Here is a 15845-nt window from a genome sequence, read left to right as displayed (position 1 = left end):
CACTTACACTAACTCTGAGAGTTAGCTACAATGCTTCTGACTACATATGCTGAACACCGTCATGTTAACATTGTCCTGTGTCACGATGCCAATGATGTGTCAGTCCTGAGTGGATCATTGTTTACATCCATTTCAACCTTTAAAGCCCACAGAGTAATGTATTCAGATGAGACAATGCTACACAGTAAATAAAGTTCTCTCTGGTCTCAGAGCACTGTCATAAATGGTGACAAAATGACAACTATTTCTTTGTGTACATCATTGTTGAGGTCATTAAGTATCATCATTTCTATTACTTTTTTAAAGTAATGTATTTCATTTTTTGTACTCTCTATAGATAATTCATTACAGTAACCATAACTATCATTACTTTTGTGTTTGCACTGGTTATTGTTACATCAGTTATAATTTTTCAGATGGTCATACATCTGCAAAAATCTTTATCCTCACTGGGGCCACCAAACAAGATAGGACAACAGAAAGCTGCAGTAATGTATCCCATTACTGCACTGAAATGACTATGTTACAAGGAAATGTTATATTTGGAATAGCATTAGGCGAAACATTGGACATGGACCCAAGTAGATTTTTTTATATGACAGTCGACATGCCTTTGAAACTTAAGCAACAAGAAAACATATTTTATGTCTGCACTGTGTATGTTCTGCCATGAACATGTAAATAGACCATATGAAGAAAAGTACAGGGGCGACTACACATTACAAGTACAGGAGGTACTTGGTCATGGAAACCTATGCCATGAAGCGCCTTTGTTTTTGTGCCGATGTTGATGGGCAAGGCTGAAACTGTTAGTCAGTCAGCAGAGACTCTTACACACTTACGTCACAGCAATGCATGGCACCTTTACATGATCTGCCACTCTGTGGCTGAGTTGTTAGGATTCCTAAATGATTCCACTTTGGAATAATACCATCACAACACCACAGTTCATTATGGAATATCCACGAATTTCACAAACTGACTTCGCATCCGATTGCATTTCCATGCTTGAACTCGGTGAGCTCTCAGAATGACCCATTCTTTCACTGCCGTTTGTAAATACAGATCTGATGGTTGGTGCTTGATTAAATACACCTGTGGCAACTGGACTGAAAATATCTTGGCTGTGGTTACGTAGTAACAATGTGCTGATTTTGGTTAAAACATTCTCATTAAGTTGTTTTTTTCATGACTCTCACACTTTACCAAGAGATCAAGCTGTTATATATCTATTATAAAAAATCAAAGCTAAAAATTTATGTGACTCTTTTGAATAATATTTGGAACTTTCGATGGGAATCACTGTTTTTATTACATTTTTTTTTGTTAGACTACTGCTGTTTGAGGTAGCCGGGGTTTACAAATGGTCAGCTGCAGAAGTACAAAGCAAATAACAATGAAACTACTTCAAAAAATAGTTTATATCTTTATTTGTAGGATGTGCAGTTTTACATCTTGCCATTATTTCTGCATCAGGCTATATTTGGTTTTCAGTTCACACAGACCTTTGTTCACAAAGAAAAACTTGCCAAAGGTTTTAACATGTTCTGTGTAGCTACACCAAAATGGGCCGTTGAAACATTTTGCACAAGAAAACAAATGTCATTGTGGACAAAATGTTTCCATCTCCCTGTAAAAGTTGTGCATTTTTATTATTCACTTATTTATTTGTTGCTGTTTTATGGGCCATCTTCCACAATCTGTTTGCATGGACATCATTTTCTATACAGCAGTTTTTCTTATGCCTGCCATATCATTGAGTTGGAAATGTATGTATTGTACTTTTTGTTTTTCATGGAACATTTATTTAAAGAGCCCCATGTTAAACCAATAAATGTGCTAGCTGACATTTCATTTTAGTAGAAAAGAAACGGTATATGTCCTTGGTATAACAATCTGAATCAGAATGAAAACAATGTTATTTCATTGTACTGTATGCAGCGCAAGAAAGTATCGGTTGATTAATTTATTTTTCCAAATAAAATTTCATCAATCGCAGTTTGTTGGTCTTGTCCATGGCATTTTTGTGTGTTTGTATGATTTTTGTATGGTTTTCTTTTTCTTTTGCAATACACCGCGATCAGCTCAACAGTCTTTTAAACTGTTTGAAATTTCATTGTTTGTAATTTCATTACAAGCTTTCATCACATTAAAAGTTTTTCTTGTTTGTTTGTTTGTAAGTTTGTTGCCTATATCGAAGCCCATCTATAATTAGGGAGTTCAGACTGCAGCAATACATTTTGCCGTCACTAGAGGGCGATGCTGCACTGCTAACAAACAGCAAATAAGCATCAAAACTGGGCTTTAGGGTTTTCTTATAAGCTAACGTTTAAAAAAATCCCCCCTCAACGGTTAACATGACTTTGTCCCGAATACCTCCTTTAACTGAGCATCTTTAACCAGGTAAGTCTCTGGACCATCACATGATTTGAGGTCGAATAACAATAAGTTTTTGTTCAGTATCATTGCAAACCAACCATTCAAGTTATAAAAAATAAACAATAATTTCCCAAACAAATGAATGTGTGTGAGTAACCAAAGTATACAAACAAGAACACACAAAGTAGTTTAACAAAACGTCTCGTTGCTCTTTATTTGTCATTATCATCCTAACATTCACAAAGTTATCGATGACACATTGTTATAGTGGCACAGTCGCGTTAGCGTTCTGACAGCACAAAGGTCTGGCTGGGCCTCTCCTCCTGCTCTGTGTACTCCACCTTCCTCTCAGTCCAAAGACATGCATGCCTGTTTAATTAATGATTCTAAATTGGCTGTCAGTGTGAATGTGAGCATGAATGATTGTTCGTCTCTCCACGTTAGTCCAGTAGACTAATGGCCTGTCCACACGCGTCTACCATGACAGCTGGAATGGGCTTCAGCTCTCCTGTAAACATGAACTAGCTCAGCCGTTAAAACTGATGCATAGAGAACAGCCAAACAGAAAGTCTGAACAGAAGTAACTGAAATGTACTATGCTTCATTTCAAATATAAAATAGTGTAGTTTATTTAAAGAATAACTACATTTTGCCACATTCCAATGAGAAAAAGATTTTTAGGGATAACTGTAGCAGTTGAATGATCTTTTACCAATTCAGTCCAATCAAAATTCAGTATTGAGTTTTATTCAATTTTATTTATATAATGCCAAATACAACAACAGTCACCACACGGACTTTAACAGCCATAAGACATTACATTATGATGACTGACAGGTAACGTGAATAACACTGATGATCACGTTATTCTGGCACCTATTATTGAGTGAGAGATATATAGATAATATTTTAAGGAGCAAGTGCAAGGACCAGATTGTGATGGTTAGATGATATGGTCAGAGCATCTCCTAAACTGCAGCTCTTGTAGTTTGTTCTCACTCTGCAGTGGTATCTATCAAAAGTTTTTCCAAGGAAGGAACAGCAGTGACAGACAGGTTGTTCATGGGCAGCCAAGACTTCAGTGATGCGCATTCAATTTCCATTCAATTTTATTTATACAGCACCAAATCACAACAACAGTCGCCTCAAGGCGCTTTACATTGTAAGGTAGACCCTACAGTAATACATACAGAGAAAAACCCCAACAATCAGATGAGCCCCTATGAGCAGCACTTTGGCGACAGTGGGAAGGAAAAACTCCCTTTTAACAGGAAGAAACCTCCGGCAGAACCAGGCTCAGGGAGGGGCGGGGCCATCTGCTGTGATTGGTTGGGGTGAGAGAAGGAAGACAGGATAAAGACATGCTGTGGAAGAGAGACAGAGATTCATAACAAGTATGATTCAATGCAGAGAGGTCTGTTAACACATAGTGAGTGAAGAAGAAACACCCAGTGCATCATGGGAATCCCCCAGCAGCCTACAACTATTGCAGCATAACTAAGGGAGGATTCAGGGTCACCTGGTCCAGCCCTAACTATATGCTTTAGCAAAAAGGAAAGTTTGAAGCCTAATCTTGAAAGTAGAGATAGTGTCTGTCTCCTGAATCCAAACTGGAAGCTGGTTCCACAGAAGAGGGGCCTGAAAACTGAAGGCTCTGCCTCCCATTCTACTTTTAAATACTCTAGGAACAACAAGTAGGCCTGCAGAGCGAGAGCGAAGTGCTCTAATAGGGTGATATGGTACTACAAGGTCATTAAGATAAGATGGGGCCTGATTATTTAAGACCTTGTATGTGAGGAGCAGGATTTGGATCTGGGGCCAATGAATGGAAGCCAATACAGGATAAATTACATTAGTCCAGCCAAGAAGTAATAAATGCATGAACTAGTTTTTCAGCGTAACTCTGAGACAGGATATTTCTAATGTGCATGAAAAATGAACCGATCAACTACTGTAGCTCAAATTGCTGAAAAATGAAGAGCCTTGAGGCGACTTTTGTTGTGATTTGGCGCTATATAAATAAAATTGAATTGAATTGAAGTGAATTGAATTGAAAATGACACTGATTATTATAGAAAGGTGTCAGAATACACAGTCCATTGCAGTTTGCTGTGTTTGGGGCTTCATAGTTGCAGACCCATGCCCATGATGACCCCTGTCCACCGAGGGCACTAACAATGTTCACATGAGCATCAGAACTGTACCCCTAACTAATGGAAGAAGGTAGCCTGGTGTGATTAATCATGTTTCCTTTTACATTGCATGGATGGCCGGGTGCGTGTGTTGCATACCTGGGGAACACCTGACAGCAGAAGAAGACAAGCCAGCAGTGGCAGTGTGATACTCTGGTCCTGCTAAGCATTGTTGCAGACCGTGCAGACCATTTCATTGGACTGGGACCTAGACAATATTAGGCAGGTGATCATAATGGTATGCCTGATCACTGTATATTTTAAGATAAAGACCCAGCAATAATAGAGTGAAACCTAATGCCAAGTATGTATCTGTTTAAAAACCACATTTCTAAGATTTGTAGGGATTTTTAGGAAGGCTTATGAACTAGATAAGTATGGAGACAGAACAGGGAGAGACCAGAGGGACATGGGGACACAAATCACTTCCACAGGAGACACCGGTGATGAGACAAAGACAAGAATGGGACAGACTGGGCACGAAAGAGAATCAAGAACTTAAAATATAAATGAAAAAACTATGGACTGGTAAACTCAAAACTAACTGATACATAGCTTTAATGTAAGTATTTCTTAAATTACCCAGGACCAAAACACTGAGTAGCTCCATAATTACCCTGAGTGTGTGAAGACTTCCCATTTACATGTACAAAATGTAAACTATTCAATAGATTTGCTTCAAACCACAGCATGTTATAATCTCTGTACTAAAATATTGTGGTCAGTGGTTATGAATGCTGCATTGAGGCAGCACAAGCACAGAGGTGAGTCCTCTTCAGTACCACTGTTTCTGTACCCTGATCATAAATCGTTCCTCTCATTCTTTAGTATAGGAGAATCATATACATATTTTGAGCTGCAACACTGAACTGAAGCCAGTTTTGCCAGTTTTGTGTTTGCTTCTTTTGTCTTGATCCCCAGGACCCAGCACTACCTGCCAAGAGGATTCCTGTGCCAACATGGGCATTTGCATTCAACAGTGGGAGAACTACACCTGCGACTGCTCCATGACTTCATACACCGGCACACAATGCAATGACCGTGAGTAATATCTAATGTCACATTCATACAATATCACTTTTTTGTGACCAGTGAGTGACAAATGTGAGATTCAAGAAAAAAATTTAAATGGAGAACATTCAATGTGTTGACTGCATATTAATACACATGTTGCAAGTCAGCTTTATATTATTAGAAATATGTAGCCTATACACTAAATATTAATTTAGCTGAACCTTAGTGGTGGTGAGTGGCACTGATGTATGCTTAGTATTAAATCTTCCTAGCTGTGGATTCCAATTACAAAGAATAATCATGGACAAAAATGAAGGATTTAACATTGTGTGGACATGTTTCTTTGTTTACCAGCTTGCGTGTGTGCTTGATGTGCAGCAAGATATTAAGCAAAATTATTTGGGAAGACATTCAGTCTCTGAAGAGGATGTTCTTTCCCAATACATTCATCCGTGGTGCTAAACCAAAATAATGTAACTCCAGTGCTGCTAGGGTACAGAACAAAACTGTCAAACACACTAGTGCATCTGACCGTGCCAGCAAACACGCTAACATATCAGTATGAAACCAAATAGTCTGCTGGTAATTCTCATCTCTTCCTCAAAACAATATGGAAAAAATTATTAATCTTAAAACAGATTAGTGTGTTTACAATTGAAGTGTTCTCTCAAGTTTTATCATAAACATTTTGTATTTTTGTATGTCTCATATAAGCTTGTTCACAAAAATGCATTTTACAAGAAAAACATCACTCAGACCAGCAGGAGTCACTGTATGGAGCACTGAAATCCAAAGCATCTCTCTATGAGAGATCAATTTAGATGAACTGAGTTGCATTGAGTTAAAAAACGATAAAATTCAGAGTGGCAAAAGAACCATAGTTAGCTTCATGATAGTGTTTGGCTGTCACATACACTTTTTTGTCTTCTCAAAGAGGTTGTTTAGGTGCTCTCTTTATTTGTCCAATATAACCTTGAGCACAGGGGCATTTGAGCTTGTCGACTGTGATGTTGTGCTGCAGTTTATGAACTGTTTAACAGGAAACTTCTTACCACTGTGTGGAAAAGTAAAAAAACACATAGTAATAGTAGTAAATATACAATTTTGTTATGTGCATGCATTTGTCACATCTGTAGTTTTCCTTCAGATGATTCAGCCATTAGAATCTGCCATTGTCTTTTAACTATATCCTTAAGTTGCTGATCATTATGGTTAAATTCAGTGATGAAGGTTATTCTTTTTGTTTTTTGAATTGAGTTTCAGTTTTCAGTACTTCAGATCTTGATTATATTAAAGTGTAGTTGTAAGTTTTGTCAGTTGTGTAAGAGTGGCACTTTCCTTTTTATATCTTGAATATCCTTAACCTGGTTTTAAATTCCTCTTCCAGAAGTTTGAGCAATTTCTCCTAAGGTGGAAGAACTTCCCCGTAGGTTTCTTTTCATTCAGACATCTTGGATGCTTGCTTGTCAGGAAAAGTATTGCATAGTTTTTTTATAGGTTTGCGCTAAGTTGAAGTAGTGCTGAGTCATTCCTACTATTCTATGCCTTTTCAAGGTGGTAACATTGTATAAAATCCCACGATTTTATCATTTCATCTGAAACAGGGCTCGTTAAACTATTCAAAAATGTACTGGTTAAGGGAGGGCAATGGGTATACAATAACTTTGTTTTATAATTTTTTTACTACAACATTCTGATGTCAGCTTTTGCTTTTATTACAATATGTTCTCATATTCAGTTTTTAAAGATCATTTATGCTCTTCTCTGAGCCCTTGGTACTTCTCCAGCTTCTCGTGTTACTTCTTCCTGATGTTGCTGTCATTCGGAACCGCTACATCGATCACTACGGCCGTCTTCTTCTGTTTGTCTACCACCACTATGTCCGGTTGGTTAGCCACCACCATTTTGTCCGTCTGTATCTGGAAGTCCCACAGGATCTTAGCTCGGTCATTCTCCACCACCCTTGGGGGCGTCTCCCATTTTGACCTCGGGACTTCCAGGTTATACTCGGCACAGATGTTCCTGTACACTATGCCGGCCACTTGGTTATGGCGTTCCATGTATGCCTTGCCTGCTAGCATCTTGCACCCTGCTGTTATGTGCTGGATTGTCTCTGGGGCATCTTTACACAGCCTGCACCTGGGGTCTTGCCTGGTGTGATAGACCCCAGCCTCTATGGATCTTGTACTCAGAGCTTGTTCCTGTGCTGCCATGATTAGTGCCTCTGTGCTGTCTTTCAGTCCAGCTTTGTCCAGCCACTGGTAGGATTTCTGGATATCACCTCCTCTATCTGCCGGTGGTACATACCGTGCAGGGGCCTGTCCTTCCATGATGGTGCCTCGTCTTCCTCCACTTTCTTGGGTTTCTGCTGCCTGAGGTATTCACTGAGCACTCGGTCAGTTGGGGCCATCTTCGTGATGTATTCATGGATGCTCGTTATCTCATCCTGGACTGTGGTGCTGACACTCACCAGTCCCCGGCCCCCTTCCTTCCGCTTAGCGTACAGCCTCAGGGTGCTGGACTTGGGGTGAAACCCTCCATGCATGGTAAGGAGCTTTCTTGTCTTGATGTCAGTGGCTTCTATCTCCTCCTTTGGCCAGCCTATTACCCCAGCAGGGTACCTGATCACGGGCAGGGCGTACGTGTTGATGGCCCGGATCTTGTTCTTACCATTCAGCTGACTCCTCAGGACTTGCCTGACCCTCTGCGGGTACTTGGTGGTTGCAGCTTTCCTAGCGGGTTCTTCATGGTTCCCATTCGCCTGTGGGATCCCCAGGTACTTGTAACTGTCCTCTATGTCTGCAATGTTGCCTTCTGGTAGTTCAATCCCCTCAGTTCTGACTACCTTCCCTCTCTTTGTTATCATCTGACTACATTTCTCCAATCCAAACAACATTTTGATGTCATTGCTGTGTAGCCTGGTGGTGTGGATCAGTGAATCGATGTCTCATTCACTCTTGGCATACAGCTTGAGGTGGCTGACAACAACTTCATTCCTCAGTCGGTTTCCGTAGCCAGTCTTGTCAATGATCTCACTGAGGGGATTCAGGCCAGTGCAGGCCTATGCAGAACAGCAGTGGCGACCAATGTTCCCTCTAATGTTTCATGTGTCTGAGCGAACACACAAACTCCCTGAGCGTCCCTTGGACCATTGTGAGCAACAGCAGACGTGTGCACTGTGGTCACGCCAGCATCCAATCCATCCAAGTTACATGGTTTATTAAAATAATCAAATTACAGCATTTACATTTCTGTTAGACTACTTTTAATTAACTGCTTTAGCCCAGTTACAATGAAAATTAAAAACAATCTTGTTCATGACCTGTGTAGTATGTTAACACTATTGGAAGGAAAAATAACTTGAACTCCAATTTTGAAAACACAACTAAAGCTCTGACTTGTATTATGAGTCTGTGGTCTGGGAGAGAGTCTGTAACTCTGTCTGCAAAACACAGTAAATAATGACCAATGTTGGGCAATTAATTATATAGTTACTTCTTCAAAAAAGTAACTGAGTTATGGAAACAAAGTTTTTTGCAGCTGTTTACCTGAAAATGCAGCCAAGGCGTTTAAAAATAAACATTATAAACTATTTACAGAACAATCAGCTGTTCTGCATCAAATCTGATGCCACACAAATTATTTGTGCCACTCCAAAAAATAATTTGTGTCCACTATGAGATGAAGGAGAACAACAGCCTGATACCTGCAGGCCTGACAGCAGCAGATGTATCACTGCTGTAACACCTGTAACACTCAGCAGTCGCCTCATTGTTCTGACACACACAACAAAACTATTGACTAGAATACACACTAACTACACACTAACTACACACTAACTACACAAGATTTATGCCAAACGTCTGAAATCTCTCACATCTCAAAACAGCGCCATCACTCCTAAAACTTCCCCCTCCCTTAACAACTAAATGCCATGTTGCCATATCATGTTTTGATTGGTCGACATGGTACATTTTTCCACCAATAGGAAAGGCTGAGGGAGGGGGGCTGTTTTTGCTCACAGGCTTTCGAGTGTTTTTCTTATAAAACGCCGTTTTTACCGTTTCTTCCCACAGTAAATATAAACAACGACAGTATTCAGGAAGAAAAACAAACAGTGCAGATATTTTTATCATAACTCTGGTTTTACGTGGCCGATCAACACAATTTAAAAACTGGTATAAAGTCCACACTTTTCCCGTCAGTTGTTCCGTCTGTCCTGCTCACATCTCCAATGTTTGTACACATTGTCATTAACATGGCTTCACTCCACATCAGCACCGGTGTCGGCACATATTTACTTTAATTTCAATTCAGGTTAGAATTTTTTTGTGTGCAGATTTTCTCTGCGCAGAGACCGTGCCATCAGGGCGCAATTGTGCACGTGCGCAGCTTAGACGGAACATTGGTGGGGACAGAGCATCTCTTTGGTAGATCCCGCACTTGATGGTCACTTGTACTATTGGCTTGAAGTTGGCCTCTAGTGTTGTCTAGTCACCCCCACCCGAGATTGGGTACCAAACCCCAAGTGCAATAGAAGAAGGATCATTGAATGCGGGAGGAACTGACCTGAAAGACAGAATCATGGCAAAGCTTGAAACCTGGATCCTCCGCAGCCTCCTTAACCTCCAGTTACCATGACTACGTGAAGTACCCTCAGAAGATCTACTAGATGATGTGAATGCAGCACTAGGGACGCCGCCACCATTACCGAGATTAACAAGCCGATCTACACCACGGCAGCAGTGATCAGATCAAGGTCAGGGATCAGAGCTGCAGAAAGGTGCAACAAAGAAGGTGCCTAAGAACTACAGCAAACTGTCCATACCTGAGGCCTTGAGAACTGCCAAGCAAAGACTCACAGTCTTGGCCAGCTGCTTGAAGAGGTACACCAGAGCGATAAAAGGCAGGAGAATAAACTAGCTGTTCTCCACAGAACCGGCCAAAATGTACTCTCAGTGGCAGGGGAACAATGTGAGAACGGCACCGCCAAGGCTGGAGATGGTGCAATACTGGAAGACCATAACAGCAATTCTCAGTGGGGAAGGTAACAGTGGTCCCAGTGGTAATTGGAGCACTACGTGCAGAGACTCCCAAGCTAGGCGAGTGGCTCCAGCAGATCCCAGGAACAACATCAGAGATCTCTGTCCAGAACAGCGCAGAACTAGGAACAGCTAAGATACTGCGCAGGACCCTCAAGCTCTATATGAACCAGACCGTTTAAGCATAGAATCCCAGACCTCCCCTGCTATCTCCTCCAGCTTATCCGAGGCTTAGGGTCAGGGTTAACGACCCAGAGACCCTCTACTCACCCATCAGGTACTTTTTTTTTGCAATTTATGTAATTACTATGCACTTAATGCATACATATTATTAAAATCTGGGCTATAATGGTTGTATTGATGTATATCACCTTGAAATGCTCCCAAAAACGGCACTACAGCATGAAAAAATATAATATAAGCTCTGGCGGACTTGGTTCTATGGTAGGTCTTAAAGGGCTAAATGGCTAAATTAGCTCCTCAACATGTCCTGAAGTTCTCCAGAGGCCTGGTAACGAACTAATCATGTGATTCAGGTGTGTTTACCCAAGGTGAGACCTAAAACCTGCAGGGACACCAGCCCTCGTGGACTGAGATTGCCCACCCCTGGGTTAGGGGATGAAGACAGGATAATTCTACCAACATACCAACTAACTATACCAATAAATATCTCGTTAGCAGGGCCACTGCCTACTTACAGCATTATCGTATTTTATTTAGGTTCATTATTGCCACATGAAGAATAATATAAAACATTAATGCAAAGACTTGTTGCTATCTTTCTGTTTGCTGAGTGCCTTGCTGAGCCACCACAGCCTCCTGGAGTTAGCTGTGTATCCTGCACCCCATGTGTATCCTGTGTCACTTGAGCCCAAGCATGAGCCTGTGCCACCTGAGTGGCTGGTGGACCAAGTCAGTGTGCCTGTTGTTTCTTGAGCGTGAGGGTACCGTGCTCTCTGAGCCTGAGGGTATCCACATCTTTTGCTCTAACCAGCCCCGAGCTACGTCACTGGAGGATCCTAGTCACTGTCATCGGCCCTCAGCCAAGAAATCTGAGGTGTCCTGTCATCTCCACCACCTCCAGCCTCCAGAGGAGTCTGCTGATGTGTGCCTTCAGGAGAATCTTATCTCTAAGAGAGGAGAGGTCAGGAGAATTAACCAGCTGTTCTCCACTGAACCGTCCAAGGTGTACTCTCAGTGGCAGGGGAACAATATGAGAACAGCATCACCAAGGCTGGAGACAGTGCAATACTGGAAGAGCATATGGAAGAAGGATGCAACCCATAACAGCCATGCTCAGTGGCTAGTGGATCTAAGAGCAGACCAACTTCATTGGACAGGCTCCAGTAACCATCAAAGTGGCAGACATCCAAGAAAGAGTCTCAAGCATGAGAAATTGAACAGCACCAGGCCTGACATGATTCATGTACTCTATGAGCAGCTCAAATGAACCAGCTGCTAATGGATGAGACACACCCAGAATGGATTATGGAAGGATCCAGAGGGGGGGCCTGTCCCAACCAACTACTGGCCAGCAACCTGCCTCATACCACAACATGGAAGCTGCTTTCAGGAATCATAGTGGCTAAGGTGAACAGAAAAATGGCTCAGCACATGAGTGGGGGACATAAAGGAATCGGCAGGAACACCAGAGGGGCAAAATACAACCACTTCTTTGCATGCTTTGAGGTGAAGGGGCCAGAGGCAGCCGTGGCTAAAACATCGGACGGCAGCAGCAGCCTAAGCTTCATGGTGCAGGAATATGAGGTGAGGCGCACACTGAGGGGATGGAACCCCAGGAAGGCTGCCAGTCCAGATGGGGTGAAGGGAAGGGTCCTAAAAAATGTGCAGACCAGCTGGCTGGGGTCTTCACTAAGATGCTTCACTGTCCCAGTCCTGCATCCCACCGTGCCTAAAGCCGGCCACAATCGCCCCACTGCCTAAGCGGACAAACATTAGCAGCCTCAATGACCCGTTATAATGAAGCGTTTCGAGAAACTGGTTCGACGTCACATCATGTCCTGCCTGCCACCAACACTCGACCCGCTCCAGTTCGCATACAGAGCTAACAGATCAGCTGACGACGCCATTGTTACAACGCTCCACACCACCATCTCTCACCTGGAACAACAGGGGTGTTACGCCAAGCTGCTCTTTGCTGACTTTGCTGACTGCCTTCAATACGATGCTCCTGGACAGACTAATAGTAAAACCGCTGGATATCGGACTTCCTTCTACCACCTGCAGCTGGAGCAGAGACTTCCTGTCAGATCGTGTACAGAGAGTTAGAGTGGGCCCTCATCTTTCCTCAGTGTTTCCTTAACACTGGCTCTCCACAAGGCTGTGTAGTGAGTCCCCTACTGTACACTCTGTACACACATGACTGTGTCAGTACCCACTGGTGGGGCTCATCTCTGGGGGAGATGAGACGCCATACAGAGCTGAGGTTAAAAGGCTGACAGATTGGTGTGCAGTCAACAAGCTGGACCTCAATACCAACAAGACAAAAGAGCTGGTAGTCGACTTCAGAAGGAGGAAGTCTTGAGCTGCAGCCCGTCAGCATTAACAGGGAGTGTGCGGAAAGGGTGTCCAGTTTCAGGTTCCTTGGTGTGCACATAGACACAGACCTCCAATGGAGCTCAAACACCTCGGCTGTTTTAAAAAAGGCCCAGCAGAGTCTCCATGTTGTATTCTCTCTCAAGGTATCCTACAAATTACTTTCTCTGAGACTGCTTGACACCGCTTTTAGTCTGTATTTTTTCTGCAATGCGTCGGAATGATTCAGAGTCTACAGTGGAAATCGGCAACATTTCCTCGGTGATATAGCCAGTAAAGAGCTTCCTCAGTTCAGCAACACTAAGACCTGTTGCTCTTTAGTCTGTTTTCACCTGTTTAGCAGGAGTGGAGCCATTTGAGGTTTGTCCGGTATAAGTGGATGTGGTAGCCACAGTGGTCATGTCAATGGGTTTCTCTGTGAATTTCACATTCCCATGGCAGTGTGCTCGGTGCTTGCTCAGATTTGAAGTGGAATTTTTCACTGTAGAAAGAACTTTTCTTACCACAAGGAGTGAACAGCGGACGCTAATGTTGTTGTCACTTTTTACAGAATGAAACACAAATTAATGTCAGCACTTCCCAGCTTTAAATGCTGCATGGTCGTACTCTCTCCCACACTCCATATTATCAGTTGTTGATATTACACACGTGTCTGTTGCAGCGTGCTTATGGGAAAGTAGTAATCTAATTACAGTAATCTAATTACTTTTTTGCAATAGTAATCCCTTGCTTTACTCGTTACTTGAAAAAAGTAATCAGATTACAGTAACACGTTACTTAACACGTTACTGCCCATGTCTGGTGCCAAGTATGACCTGGAAGTCTTGAGGTCAAAATGGGAGACGCCCCTAGGGTGGTCGAGACTGACAGAGCTAAGACCCTGTGGGACTTTCAGATACAGACGGACAAATTCGTGACGGCTACCCAACCAGACTTAGTAGTGAATGTGGCACTACAGTAGAATAATTTATTACTTTGCATAGAGGAATGGAGCAGAATAAAGTCAAAATTTCAAGAATAAACTTGAAATACTATTTTGAGGAAAATTCAAGACTAAAGTTGAAATAATATTTTAAGAATAAAGTTGAACGGTGGAGATTAAAGCTGTTGTTTCACATTAAACAATAGTGTAGATAATTTGTTGAAGACATGGTGCCTCTGCTCAGAAGTAAAAACCACGCAAACTTGGGAGAGTTGTGCAAAAAGAAATAGTTATCAATGGATTCAAGGTTATTGATGGTTACACGCTTAAAGAGGGTATATGCTGCATCACAAGACACAATAAGGCAGCTGATCAAGTTGTTTCACTAACTCATCAACACCAAGCATTCTGTAAAGTTTGTAGGAGGCAGTTGGTTGACTTGAAACCAAAATTGTAATCTTGACATTTATTCTCAAAAATTTTTATTTATTTTTTTTTACTTTTTTTCTCAGAATAGTATAGTTTAATCTTGAAGTTTCAACTTTATTCTCAACATGATCAAAACTTTTTTTTCTTGATGTGACCCTATATTCTATCATAACTTTCAGATCAGCATCTACGGTATGAAAATATCTGAATGTAAAATGTTTAATCAGCTGTTTTGCCAAGTCTCTGCATTCATTTTTCATATTTTAATCCTGCCGTAGATATCGACAGCTAACTATGTAACACAGTTCAAGCCTTTAATTCAACTGATTTTTAAAAATTGTATTTTAATATCATTTTTGAAAAATCATGTGTGTGGCTTGAACCGTTGTTTGATTCATAGATGTGTGGTTCTCTGCTGGTGCAAACATATGCTTTATTGAATGCTGGACAATGCAGGACATTAAACCGTATTCAATGCATTTAAAATGAGCTCAGTCTTAAACATATGCAGCAGTAATATTAATCCATTTGAAACTCATGGGGAACGTTTTTCTAATGAATATCTGTTTTTATTTTAATATTTTTTTTGCAATACTTTTGCAATTTTCCAATAATGCAGTTTCATGTGTAGTGAGGTACATTCATTGTGTTTTGGTTTTGAGACATTCCTCCACCATTTGTCATTTTGGGCTAATAGTAAATAATGTTTGGTGACTTCACAGCACCCTGGTTTGTAATATATAGTATATAGAAGTACAATGCCTCTGTAATTTTTTAACCTACGTTACTTTTTATGGTAGGTTGTAAGTATTTCTGACATTATTTGCAGAATTAATCAATACAATGTAACTTCCATTTCATAATCATTCTTTTCCTTATGGAACTTTTTTTTGTGTAGGGCAGCAGGGCATCAGGAGATGTGTTGAGGATGAAAGTAAATAAGTCAATTAACTGTATTACAAGTACAACTGGAAAATCAAATACTAATGGGAAATCTTAGAATAGGGCCCTTTCAGTCAGGCTGTAACCTCGGCTAATTATCATGGATGTTTTGTAGTCTTTGCTTTTTAGTTATTTAGTATTAAGTCAGCAAATATAATCAGGTAGATATAAACAAACGTTAAAGAATGATGGCATGAATGATACTGATACTGAGTATCCACTCAGTATGCCATCAAACTGAAAATAGTGTTACTTCAAGTTTCAATGTGTATACAGTTGCTCTGCAATCCAGCCATGCTTTTTTTGCCCCCCTCTGCTCTTTCTGGTCTTTAGCTTCCCTATACGCACATGGAAGGACGGGGAGGTCCC

General features: G+C 41.3%; 1 protein-coding gene across 1 annotated transcript in view; it reads left to right on the top strand.

Moving 5' to 3' along the window:
- The window catches only part of nrxn3a (neurexin 3a), a 199261-nt gene that overhangs the window by 140957 nt on the left and 42459 nt on the right, over positions 1-15845 (top strand). Inside the window, 1 exon segment of the mRNA XM_040049114.1 lies at positions 5493-5612. Coding sequence (XP_039905048.1) covers positions 5493-5612 — 120 coding nt within the window.

The sequence above is a fragment of the Simochromis diagramma genome, unplaced genomic scaffold (genome assembly GCF_900408965.1).
Source record: "Simochromis diagramma unplaced genomic scaffold, fSimDia1.1 OVJJ01000426.1, whole genome shotgun sequence".
In the NCBI taxonomy this organism is placed as follows: domain Eukaryota; kingdom Metazoa; phylum Chordata; class Actinopteri; order Cichliformes; family Cichlidae; genus Simochromis; species Simochromis diagramma.
Note: the sequence above shows the minus strand (reverse complement) of the source record. Positions and strands in the feature narration are given on the sequence as shown.